The sequence below is a fragment of the Meleagris gallopavo genome, chromosome 2, assembly GCF_905368555.1.
Source record: "Meleagris gallopavo chromosome 2, MGAL_WU_HG_1.1, whole genome shotgun sequence".
Classification (NCBI taxonomy): Eukaryota; Metazoa; Chordata; class Aves; order Galliformes; family Phasianidae; genus Meleagris; species Meleagris gallopavo.
In genome coordinates, this window is record NC_139405.1 from 35,069,550 (window position 1) to 35,082,500 (window position 12,951).

A 12,951-nucleotide genomic window follows, 5' to 3' on the forward strand; every position below is an offset into this window, starting at 1 on the left:
TGGAGGAGAGTCAGATAGGAGATAAAAGCCAGATTTGGTGTGAATTTAAGTCTAATAGTGAGTTGCTAGCACAGACCACAAGTCCTTTCTTTCCTTACATAGCTGTGTATCGATGAGGCCATTACTGTGCACACCGTATCAGTGTCTAAATCGAGGCTCTCAGTACAGACACAGGATCAGGTTTTTATTTAGTTATGTTACTGTAGGTGTGACATTTTTGTTTGTTCTTTGGTATTACTACAGTAATTCAGATGGAAGATGTATACAGATCTTGTAAATAAAGAAAACTGTAATGTTTTTTTGAAAGACTATTGATAGTGCTACTAATCCTAAGCTTTCATATACCAGCCTTTCATACCAGGAAATACCATTTTAAATTGTCTAATTAGCTTTGATGGAGAAAGTCTAGCAGCATTTGCACTTTCATTTTCACATTTCTGGCACATTAACAGCATGATCTTATGTAGTTCTTCAAACTGTCCTGAGCAGAACGACTAGTACATTCACTTACCCTTACTGCCTGCCAGAAGCATTTTAGTAGAGATGTCTGTACACATTGCTGTTAGAGGAACTGGATGATATTTTGAAAATGGCAAAATTTCTTTCAGTAAGTTCCCCTAAAATAGAATAATTAAAATCACATTTCTCTTTATAACATCTTCATGAAAAAAAAAAGTATCAGAAGTTGAGTGCTATTGACTTAATCTGTTCAGCATTATCAAGCTTACACCCATCCGGAGAGCTGCTGAAAAGGTAGTTTCCTAATCTAATGAACAACCAATATAGTTGAGATGTATTCTTCTGGATTGACATCTCTTCTACATCAAAAGCACAACAGATTTTATTCTTCAGGCAATTCATAACTCAATTGTACCTATCCCTACTTCAACACTTACCTCTCATTTGCCATGAAATATCACTATGCATTTCATTTTCTATTGGCCTGTCGTTTCTTGCTGAAAATACACACATGATGTCTCCATTACCAACCAGTTTTGTTTTCAAGCAAGTACCAGTAGCCTTTCTCCCCTACTATCCTCTCAGGTCTGGGAGGTGAGGAAAAGTCATGCAGATAAGGAGAATCTTTACAGTGTGATAATGATGTCAATGATGACATCACCATCATTTGAACTCGGGATTGCTTACAGGAATCTAAGCACACAAAGTCTGTATCTACTGTGTTTGTCAACATTTACGATTGTATTGGTTTTGGTTTTGTTTTTTTTAATAAAACATCAGCAAAAGCTACTTCACCATCTTTCTGAAGAATTCTCCCTAGAATTTGCATTTGCTGTTTTACAGGAAGCTAGGGCTTCCTCTTAGGCTCCTCCCTCTATGTGTATTTACTTTTCATCTCTTGTTTAGAATAACATGCTTTCTGGAATAGTCTTATGGATTTGTCACTAAGCCATTGGCATTCTGTTTCAAGATTGGCTTAACATGATTATAGCTACAGATCAGACATGATCAGATACTACTGTTTCCAAATTTGTAACCCTACTAGTGCTAACTGGCTTCTAAAATGCTCCAGCCATATTTCTCTTCATCAGAGCCCAGGATACTCTGCTTTGTGTATTATACTTTCTTAAATGGTGCATGAAGTGAATTAAAAATCAGTTCCTACAATTTCACATAACTTTACAGCCAGTTTTCATTATAAATCATGTTTCTTCATTTTCCACTGGATATTACTCTCTTACCATTATTAAAGCAGAACTACTTTTTATCTGTGGAAAAAACTTTATCAAAAAAAAAAAAAAAAAACAATGAAATATCTACTGCTGCAAGTACTACTTCAAAAGCAGGTTTCCAAAGATCAGTAGAATTAACTTTTTTAACAGACCAGTCACATCCCAAATACATTCAGAAAGCTACCTGAATACTCCATAGGTAGATGCAGCCATTTTCATGAGCAGAAGCCAGTATTGATGAGTATCTTCTCACATCCCTGGGTAATTCTGCATTTGTCTTCGAGTACTTATATCTAAGTGTGTCTTCTGCTTTGGAACACAAATGATCACATTTTCTAAAAAGCCTTTGAATGTACAGAAATTACATAATACTAGAAAAAACTAAATTTGAAAATAAATTCCAACATCAAGATAGCATTATCATGAAAATGGTACAGATATGGATAGAAGACAAGTGACAAGAAATGAAAACAATTTTCATGGTATCATGCAAACTGGCCAGCATTATTACTCCAAGAACATTATTCAAGCACAGCAACAGATTTTACAGAGTGAGAATGATTTTACTTAGTGAGAATGAAGGAGGTCATCAGGACAGCTGAGAAGCAGTTTTGAAGCCTCTGCATGAGGGTTTCAGAGATGATTATAAATTTAGCAATTAAGTGAAGTTTAATAACTAAATGACACTTACTGATTCTGAAATTTTAGATTTTTATACTCATTTCTCAAATTCAAAGAAATTCAAGGTAGTGGTCACAGCCTTTTCTGAGTTCCTGCTGTGACTTGACTTTCCCAAAGATAGAGATGCTGGGCATCCCTTGAAAGTCCCAGAGGAACGTATATTCACTGGGGGCAAGACATAGCATGAGTGTCTATTTCATTGAGCAGCTATGAGACTTAGGAATATTCTGTTTTCAGAGCATGCTTCCTTTGCTGAATATATTTAGCCTAAAACCAGATTTCAGGGGACCACATTTATTGTTGGGAAAATCTGCTATCAAGCAGAGGATGTTTAAGGGTCTCAGAAGAATCTAGAGGATCTACTTCTTACAAACGCACCAACTCCCTTTGCACAGCTTTAACTTTTAAGCACTTGGCTGCCTATTTTTTTTCTGTTGTTTAAAGATATATACAAGGGCTGTTCCAAAAGTAATTACTCCTATTTTATTATGTTGGTACATCAGAGGTAGATATTTGTGGTATGACAGTAGAAGTTGAACCTTCCCACCAGTATTCTGTTACATGTTGTTGCCACGTGACAGATGGCAGCAGAGATACAGTCTGACAAAATGGTGGCTGACACAGAAGTGCATAAGAAGCAAAGATGAGTCATTTAATTCCTCCACATGGAAAGAATGGCATCCATTGACATTCATAGGCATAGTGAGGTGGTGAGTGGTGTGTTTCAGCAGTAGTGACAGCAACATGAAGACAAGCCATGTTCCAGCGAGCCATGCAGATTTTTCCTAAGTGCAGCATACAGGCTCTTGTTCATCACTAACAGCTCTTGTTCATCACTAACAAAAACTGATGGTCCTGAATATGCTGAAAAATAATGTTTTGTATCTGAGAATTTACTCTACCAAATACTATTATCATGCTCTTTGAATATGTTGTCATTTCCATGGAAATAAGTATGAGGCATTACTTTTGGAGCAACCTATGTACTATAAGAAAAATTTTCCTACTAACTTGATTGTGAATATTATTCACATCCATTTATTCACACTCGACTCAAGTTGGCTCTTGCTTTACCATTTCAAAAATTCATTGCTTGAAAGCTTGTGTGGGAGATAAGTTTGTATTATTGACAATCCAAAATTCTGCAGAGTTATCAAATCATATCTATTTAGAAAAAACAGCAATTGAGCCTTTCAGATCCTGCGTCCTCACCTAGCTTTCCAGAAATAACTACAAAGCAGGGTTGAGCAAAACTGAAGTCTATCATCCAGAAGACCAATGGTAGCTCAGTTATTCTAAACTCAGTTTACCAGACAAACTGACATAGTCACTATGGTAATCCGGGCAGAATGCAGGGGTCAATAAAAAAGATAATGAAAACCAATGGTTCTTCATACCTGCTGTTGCCTGAGTATTATTTTCATCACTTCTTGCACTTTCCTAGAAGCAAAGAATAAAATGTAACATAATTATAAAATGGAACTTTGGATAGAACAGTTCTCTAGTAGAAATTATTTTAAGAATTTATTTTTTAAATGGAAGATTTGATTTTCCCCCAATTTTTATTCATCCCATAGCGTTTCATCTGAAGGAAATCAAAAGAAGAAATAAAAAAAAATCACAGATGAAATTATTTGGAATAGGCTAAAGGTAAATTTGGCTGAAGGGTATTTATTTTTTAGGAAAAACAAAATTCATCATTTATAGTCATATGAACATGCCCTAGATCTCTTAATGAATATAATTCCAAATATTGTCATTATTGTCCTGAGTAAAGATGGAAAAAATGCATGAGTAGCCACTATATTTATCAGGCAGATATGTATATTCTTCTGGCACAAAAGGACTACAAGTATCTTAAAACTCATAATGCAAAAATGTGTAGACTGAGATACATGCGGCTTGATGGTAAATTTAAAAACATTATCCTATCAGTCATTTGAAAAATGCCCTTGAAATTGCATACAAGTAAATGTGGTTGCAACACTGATACAACCCTCTTTTTATTCAAGTACTTTAGAATTTGTCTGTTTGATCTTCCCATTCTAGTTCTTCATACTCCTGTTTGAAAGTTAGAATTGCTAATGACAAGCATCTGACACACACTTTGGTAGTCAAATATTCCATGTAGCAGAGATATATAGAATAGAATGAGTTCTTAATATAGAATGAGCCCAATAGAATGAGTTCTTAATTCCCCACCTAATTCCCACTGCAAGTTGAAAGTTCTTATTTTCTGTAATTCTTGATCCTAAGTTCTGTGCATGGCTTTATGGAGAGATTTTAGTAAGCTACAAGAAAGAAATTTGTTTTTGATGCTACTGAATCCCTGAAACTGCTATACCTACCTTATTTTGGTTCAAATAGCTGTCCTTGTGTTTTGGGAGATCATCAGTATCACTGTCAGTAACAATATCACTACTCACAACAGCAGTAGAGGATGGAGAGCTAATTTTCCTGTATGAAAAAAAGAATAACTGGACAAAGATGATTGAAAAGATCTCCGACAGTCTTAACATGCTGTTTGCTACCTGGAAATCAACACGATACAGTGTAATAAAGCACAACAAAATATTTCCTGAAATGATTGGACTGACTAGATTAAGAATTGCTGATGCTTTAGAAATTTATGCAAGTAACTTGGTAAGATTTACATTATTACACAGCCAAACTCTCCTATCAAGACTTTTGAGCAAGCGAAATCCACAGTATGTCAAAATTAACACTGATATTCATCTTCCAAAAGTGAAGTGGGAAAATTCACTGCATGCCAGTGAGTTTTCCCATTTCATTTTATACAGTGTTTTTCTTTGCAAAGAGTTTTCAGCTAATTACAAAAATGATTTTCAGTTTGTTAAGATAATGCTCAGAAATAGGATTGTGTGGAAGGAGAAAAAGTTGGATGTAGTGTTTCATGTCTGTTTCTGAGTTAAGAAAGGTCAAGGAGACTCCATAACCTTCTGGCCACCCTGTACCAGAACTCTGTCACTCACACAACACAGAAGTGGTTCTTGATGTTCAGATGGAACTTGCATTCCAGTTTGTGCCCGCTGCCCCTTGTCCTGACACTGGGCACCATAGAAAAGGGCCTGAAAGGCCTGATATCAATAGTTTAAGGATGGGAAAGCAAATTAGCCATTTGAACTTGATTAAATACAAAACAATTTCCAGTTTAAATATGGTTTCTAAGTTAAAGATTACAGTAAAATTCCAAATGGTGACCCTTGTCATGGCGGAAATCACAGTTACCTAGAAGAGGAAGCACTATGCACGAGGAATAACACAGCATTGACTCCTGATGCTTGAGGAACTGAAGCCTGGCTGTTCTCATTAATTTTACACCTGAAAAATAATGAGGTTTGTACTGAATATATCAGATATGTTGTGTATCGTTTTCAGAAAACCTTGTCGACTTAATTCACAATCTAAAAGTTTAAGCATTTCATTTCCTAAAAGAGCATATCATCTAAGGTTTTAGACAGTTTTCATAATTAAATAATTGTGATGGATTAATGACAGTAAAAAGTAGATAAAAAAATGTACCTGTGCAAGAAAAATGCCAAACGGAATAATGTAAATTCATTCAGCCAAGTATTTTCTTGAGGTCATTTTAGAGAAAACTGAAATAATTTATGTCAAAATTAACCAGTTACCTTACTATTAGGAAAATACTTTGTTCCTGACATTCAAGCCAATCATGTGTGTGAATTCTGGGTAAAATACTTTCTCTACAAAGCAATGACTTACCCCTCTTATGGAGAAGCAAACACAAAGAGACAAACCTAGAACTGCAGTTTTTATTATTTTCTGGGGTGCAAGTAAAACTCAGCTCGCTTTTTCCACAAATGTGCCAATTCTACACTTTACAGATGATGTGAAACTGTTGGAGTGGGTAGCTAAGTCTTGAGTTTTTATGGTCTTAAAAAGGCATATATTCCATTTTCAACACAGAAGATTGGTTGTACCACACCACTCAGTCTAACCAGACACTTTAACTGTTCACCTTTCTGATGTAGCAATTCATTCTATGCAACAATTTTTGGAAATATCCTGCCCTTCCATTTTGTTAATTTCACTGAAAAAGTTTTACTCCCAAACATCCAAAATCACTTCAGATTTCTCCTTGTTAAATATGACTTCTAGTTTTCTAGGTATAGAGAATTTTGACCTCAAATTAACCACTGAAAAACTGCCAGTAATAAAACTACATATTCCACTTCCCAAAGAGGTATCTGATTCATACATTCTGATGAAGTAAAGGCAGGTTTTCTACCTTTCCTGTATCCACTGTGAATAAATAATTGACTAGACCTGGGTTCATGGATCATTCTTGTCTTGCAAACTGGAATTACTCCCAAATAATAAGAGAAAAAGATTTCCCTTTGCCTTATGTGCTGCAGAATATCTTGTAGCATAATAGTTAAAGAACTCATGAGAGCCGTGCGTTTGAAACCATCCAGATAGAAATAGGAATTGAGTCCGTCTCTCCAAAGTACTGAGGAGTAGCCAGAGGCTTACTGAGTGAAGAGGATTTTCAATGTTGCAGCTTTGTGAAACAAGGTTTATTTATTTCTTCTATGTCACAAATATCTCAGCTAGGCATTTCAAGATGAAGTGAGCATTTTCCCCTGATCAATTTTTGTACTCTTTGAGGTGAAGAAAACGAAACAAGTTTTCAGGTCATGCTAATTCAAAACATAGTTTCTTCCCCTCTGTTCAGCTTCCAAAAAACTTGCACTAATTAGCCAAGAATTTTTAAATTAATACTACTGATCTATTTAAAGTATTTGCTAGAACTAGGCAAAATTGATTAGTGACACTCAAAAATACTTGGTATGGCATCTTATCTGGGCAGCCAGCCATCTGAATCACAAAGGCCTTTCAACAAAATGCTGCTACTGCCTAGTGAGTAGGCAAAAACAAAGAAACAAACAAAAACTTTCTGTAAAATGTCTAAAAGTAAGGATAGATATTTCAAAAGGAGAGTATTTTAATCAGAATTGAAGGTAAGACTAAGAAGATATCTGAAACCAGAAAGAGCAAAGAGAGGCAATACCACCAATATAGGCAGAGGGGGAAAATACTGAATTGCAAATAGATAGTTATTAGAACAGTACAAAGGTCAAAATACAGAAAATTGAAGTAACAAAAATTATAGCTGTAGCTAAAACAGTTCTTTAACAATCCTCTCCAGATAAATTTATTTTATTTAAAATAAAAATAGTTATTCAACTTTCACTAGTTGTGTCTCTTTTCTTGCTATTTATTGAATAACTCAGTTTTCTGTGTTGACACTTTCCCCCTTTTCAAGCAAGCAGAGGTATCTGCCCATCATCTTTAGCTTTTTGAATGAAATACCTTTCCACTGTTCTACCTTTTTCATTTTCAAGATCATCAAGATCACTGCTTAATCTGTCAATCTCAGCTCAATGGATTGTGACAGACTTGTTTCTATCTGCCTCATTTTTAATGATTAGTTTGGTAATGCCATATCATCCCCCAAAAACAAGCCTAAAAAAACTTTTTACTGAAGGACAGCTGCATTTGCGTTTTGGAAGTACATCATAATATAATTAAATTTCAATCTGAAGTACAGAAACATGGTCTATTGGACATTTCTATTTCCCTCTTCAATTAATAGCTGGAACTCAGGTACACACCTGTGAAAGTCACCTCCTTGCTAGTGAGAAAAATATTTTGACTAGTCATTAGTCCAACCAAACAAGAACAGTGGGATGATTCAACAGCCTATCTACTTCAAAATTTGTATTCAGAAACACCATAAGATAAAAAGAAACCACGCAGTCTTTTGAAAGGGACATATAAGAGCCTACATCAAGTCTGCTTGCCCATTCCTACACTCCCAGAAATTTTCATATGAAAGTGAAAAATCATCTCAAAAATTGCTTATGTCAAAGAAAGAGAATGAATGACAACCTTTTTTTTTTTTATATATCTAAGTGCCTTTCCAAAAATAAATATGAAGAAATAAGTTAAAATAAAGAGCAGAACTACAACCACATCAGTGAGCAAGAATGTAATACATCTGTGATTATTAGCTGAAATAGTCTTATTTCAAGTATCCTCCCAAACACAAAACTTCAAAAATAAGGAAATTCTACACTAACCAATGACAGTGACTTGCTCAGTAAGTTTCCTTCAGTGGTGGAGCTTGACATGTGAAAACGCTATTCTTGATTACTTCATTCCTTCCACAAGTCACTCTTTTAATTACTTCTGCTAACTTCAACATGGGGACTAGCCAGCAAAGTAATTTGAAGCGGGAGAGAGGGGCCCAGACAAACTCCTGGTTTGACTCCTGCTTGATGATCATTCTTTACAGTTGAGTATGTTAGAATTTCCAATATGCTGTTTGGAAGGTTCATATGAAATACTGGAGAAGGAAATTCCTCCATAAAAGCAAGACTTACATGTATCTGACAGTGGCAGATTCAAAATCCCACAAAATTATCGCACCATTTTCACTTCCTGTAGCTATCAAGCTATGTCCTTCTACTTTTAAAACATCAAAGCACTTCATTTCCACAGAAGGTACAAATCCCTACAACAAACATTAAAAAATAACTTTAGTTGGAACAATGTGGACACTAAAGAATGACCTCTTTTAACTGCTAACTTAATATGATGTATATCAACAGTCTATACAACAACTGCATATTCAATGTTATTCTAATATTTCTGCATTTGAGCTAGACAGAAGCACCAGAAGGAAGCAGGGAGTGATAGCAATGGTAAACTCCCTGCTGCAGAGGATGAAGGCCTCCATCTACCAACCTGTCTTGATATGCAGGGAGCTTTTCTGATTGGTGGGAGCTCAGATTTGGAATATTATGAAGAGGCTGCAGGGGCTTGCCTGGCCTTCAGACTACTTAGTACACCCTGCATATCCCAGTGGATACAAATGATCCTGCCAGGAGAGATGTGGGCTGTGTCAAAATTGACTGCATAGCTCTGAGTATGATAGTCAAAGGCACAGCAGTTCAGGTGGTTTTTTCCTTTATCTTACTTGACAGAGAAGGAATTGAGTTGGGTGAAAAAACGGTATATGCAGCTTCTATCAAGATTTGTTTTAATGACCAGGGGACTGTCTTTGAGATTTGAAGAAGCAGCAAGATGCAAGATGACAAACTGGAGCATAAACATATTTGCCAACAGGCTGACAAAAATTATTGAAGGGAGGTTTAAATTAGGACTAACAGGGAAGGGAAAGGATGATCAAAAATAAAGTGAGAAGGTTGTGGACCAGGTTGGCAAACAAGATACGTGGTGATGTAGATATGAGAGACCTCTTATCAATCAAACAGGAATGAATGAGCCTACTCTAAGTATATGAACATAAATAAAGATCTTTCCACAGGACAGCACTGTGGAAAAAGCTTTCACACCTTACTAGGGAATTCACCACAACAGGATCCCTCTATGATGTACCTGTACACCAATGCATGCAGCAGGGGGAACAAGTAGGGGAATCAGGGATGTGTTTGCAGCTGCAGGGCTTGATAAACACGGGAATAGATATCACTTTAATACTAAGCTTGACTTTCATGTACCACTATTACTGAAGGTCAGGCTATCTATAGCACTGAAAGAAATTTGATTTCTAGAAGATTCCTAATACAAGGACCTCAACTTCTTTTTTTGTACAGGGGTATGAAGCGTAAATTCAGAGCTCCTTAACCATGGCAACAACAGTGCAATGAGTTATTAAGCTGATCTAAGAAACAATAGCTCTCTTACATGATTTATTTAGACCTTCAATCTACTGGAAAGTTTGGAATACTTAGTTGGTTCTTATCCTGTTGTTAAACCATGAGATCCCCAAGGGCACAGTAAACCTTTTACTTTCTAATCTTCTGTAAATCATGTAGAACTTTAGTGTTTCTCACCTCTGCATCACTGCTTAGAGAACTGGTATCAGGTGGTAGCTGGATATCTGGAAAAAATTCATGTTTCTGTAAAGTGTCTGGATTCAGTGACAGAAATTCAACTGCATTTCTTTGTAGAAACAACACTGCCTCAGGAAGCACCCACGTAACCTTTAGATATCTTTGATTTTCATTACCCTATTAAAATAATTAAATTAATGAAAGAGGGAGGAAAATATTTTGTTACTCGTAAGAAAATGATCAGCAAGTATGCATCAAAAGCTTGTTTTCTGTACCTAATTAGAAAAACCATTTCAAACTTTATCTGGCATATGCAGTTTAATTTCCCATTTAAACGAAGTTAAGAAACTTGAGTTAGAGCTGGTTATTTTATTAACATGGATAGTTTTCAGTTCATATCCAGCATATTAGCAAAGCTGATGGTTATCTCTGTTCTGTGAGAAGAACAAGCCAAACTTAAGACACTGCTTTATTAGTCCTTCCCCATTATGCCTAGAGCTCCTGCAAATTACATTCACAGTTTTTCCAATTATTCCAAATTCTCTTCAGTAACCAGTTTCTTTTTTAACCTTAATAATTCTGTCTGTTTTGGAAAATGGTACTAAAATCAGCTTCTTAGGTTTTCTTGTGTTCTCACAGTTGTCTCAAGCTCCAGAACAGAGCAATGATTAAGATTTTACTAAGTCCTAGAATATTAATTGCAACTGACAAGAAAAAAAAGAAAAATATGGGGAAGGAGTGAAAACTGTGAGAGTATGGCAGATTCTTCTAAAGAACAAAGTTTTTAGAGTGCTACTCAAGTTTATCTTGGCATCATGTTTAGAGCCTCTTTAAACTCTATAATAATAACCTGCATTTCTCATTATTACTGAAGCATTTTTATAGAAAAAGTAGTTCTGCAACTGTATACAACAATAATTTTAATTACTTAGAATCACATAAACATGGAAGAGATTAAACTCTTCAATCTGTTAGTCAAGGGGTACGTTTACATTACATGAATAATTCAGCAATTCAAGTAATAACACTGCAGAGTAGTTGGTGCGCAGTAGTACTTCACATATAGCTTAGTATCAAAAGCAAACTGAATAAAACAGCTTTTTAGTAATAGGAGGATCATAAGTAATATATCACTTACCAGCACAGCAGTTTAAAGCTTTTAACTTAAATAATCTGTAAGTACTGAAAATTTTAGAAATACCTTCCTTGCGACTAACACAGGCTTGGCTAAACCTATGCTTCCCTTGGCATAGCGAGCCTAGCAACCTTCTGGAAGAGTGGACTGAAAGACCAAACTTGGAAGGGATCTGAATCTCTGTTTTAGCAGTTGAAGAATGTTGGCTACCCTTGATTGTTGTCCTAGACAAAAGGCCTAAACAAGTCTGAGAACAGCATTGCCTAACAGCTGTTTCTCTTTGAAAAGAGAAGATATATTGTCCAGTTAAGAATCAGTTCATTTTAGCAGCTTCCTCTCTCACTTGTGTACACTCTGTGCTCTTTCTGTGCAGTTGAACTAACCTTCCAAATGTATACTTGTTCTTTCACACCTAAAAGACATTACTGTGTATGCCAATGCATATGCATATGTCATCCTTGTGTCCCTCCTCTGGAGCTGGTCCAAAGGGGGGCCACAAGGATGATCAGAGTGTTGAAGGAACTCTCCTATGAAGAAAGGCTAAGGTAGCTGAGCTTGTTTAGCTTGGAGAAAAAAAGGCTCTGAGGAGACCTCATTGAGCTCTTCCAGCACTTGGAGGGAGTTTACTAACAGGAGAGACATACATACTCTCATAGTGACAGGACAAGGGGGAATGGCTTTAACCTGAAGGAGGAGTGACCTAGATATTAAGAGGAAATTTTTTACTTGGAGGGTGGTCAGGCAGTGGAACACGTTTCCCAGAGAAGCTGTGGATGCCCCAACCATGTAGGTGTAGCCAGGCTAGCTGGGGCCCTGGGCAACTCGATCTGGTGAGTGGCAGCACAGCAGATAACTGTTACGGTCCCTTCCAACCCAAGCCATTCTATGATTCTATATCTTACATCACAGTAGTAAAACATGGAAACATGACTGAGTTTCCACTTGTGAAGGAAAGCAGTTGTTAATGGTACAGCCAGTAATAAATAAAACATCGTTATAACAGCTAGATCTGGAGCTTTGTAAGTGAGCACTGGCTGTGAAAATTCCAGAGCAGCCAGAGTGAAGTTACACAGACTTCTTGCTGCATCAGCACTAAGGAATGCAATCAGGGCATTAGGCAGCTGCATCCTAGCACAAACATTATCCTTAGGAGTAAAGTGGTACTTCCTGACCCTTTGTGAACTGCCAGCTCGTACACATTAGATGCACTGGGAGGGGAGCACTTGTCTATAGAAGCCATGAAGAGTAAATGTCTCCAAAGTGTTCTGCACATAGCCATGACTTAATCTGTTCCAATTTTGTTCACTATGAGACTCCTGGTTTCTACCCAACTTTTTGTTGTGTCATATATGCCAGCTTAATCAAATAGTATCAAATACCCTAGGCTGCAAAACATAAATTCTTGATCCTCTTCTTTAAAAACTAATGGTTAACAGGATTGAGAGTTACAGAATTCCAGAATTCATTTCACATGATAAAACCTCAGTGTTGCTCTGCAAACTTCCTGTCAATGATTCAGGTCATTGTAGTCCCTTTG

The 12,951-nt window shown here is 36.4% G+C and overlaps 1 protein-coding gene across 1 annotated transcript in view; it reads right to left on the reverse strand.

Moving 5' to 3' along the window:
- WDR64 (WD repeat domain 64) overlaps positions 1–12,951 on the reverse strand; it is a 63,428-nt gene that overhangs the window by 8,059 nt on the left and 42,418 nt on the right. Inside the window, exons 15-21 of the mRNA XM_085219647.1 lie at positions 10,280–10,456; positions 8,804–8,934; positions 5,622–5,714; positions 4,721–4,829; positions 3,770–3,812; positions 1,876–2,000; positions 512–617 (exon numbers count right to left, since the gene is read on the reverse strand). Of these exons, the coding sequence (XP_085075773.1) occupies positions 512–617; positions 1,876–2,000; positions 3,770–3,812; positions 4,721–4,829; positions 5,622–5,714; positions 8,804–8,934; positions 10,280–10,456 (784 nt within the window). The remainder of the gene's footprint in view (positions 1–511; positions 618–1,875; positions 2,001–3,769; positions 3,813–4,720; positions 4,830–5,621; positions 5,715–8,803; positions 8,935–10,279; positions 10,457–12,951) is intronic.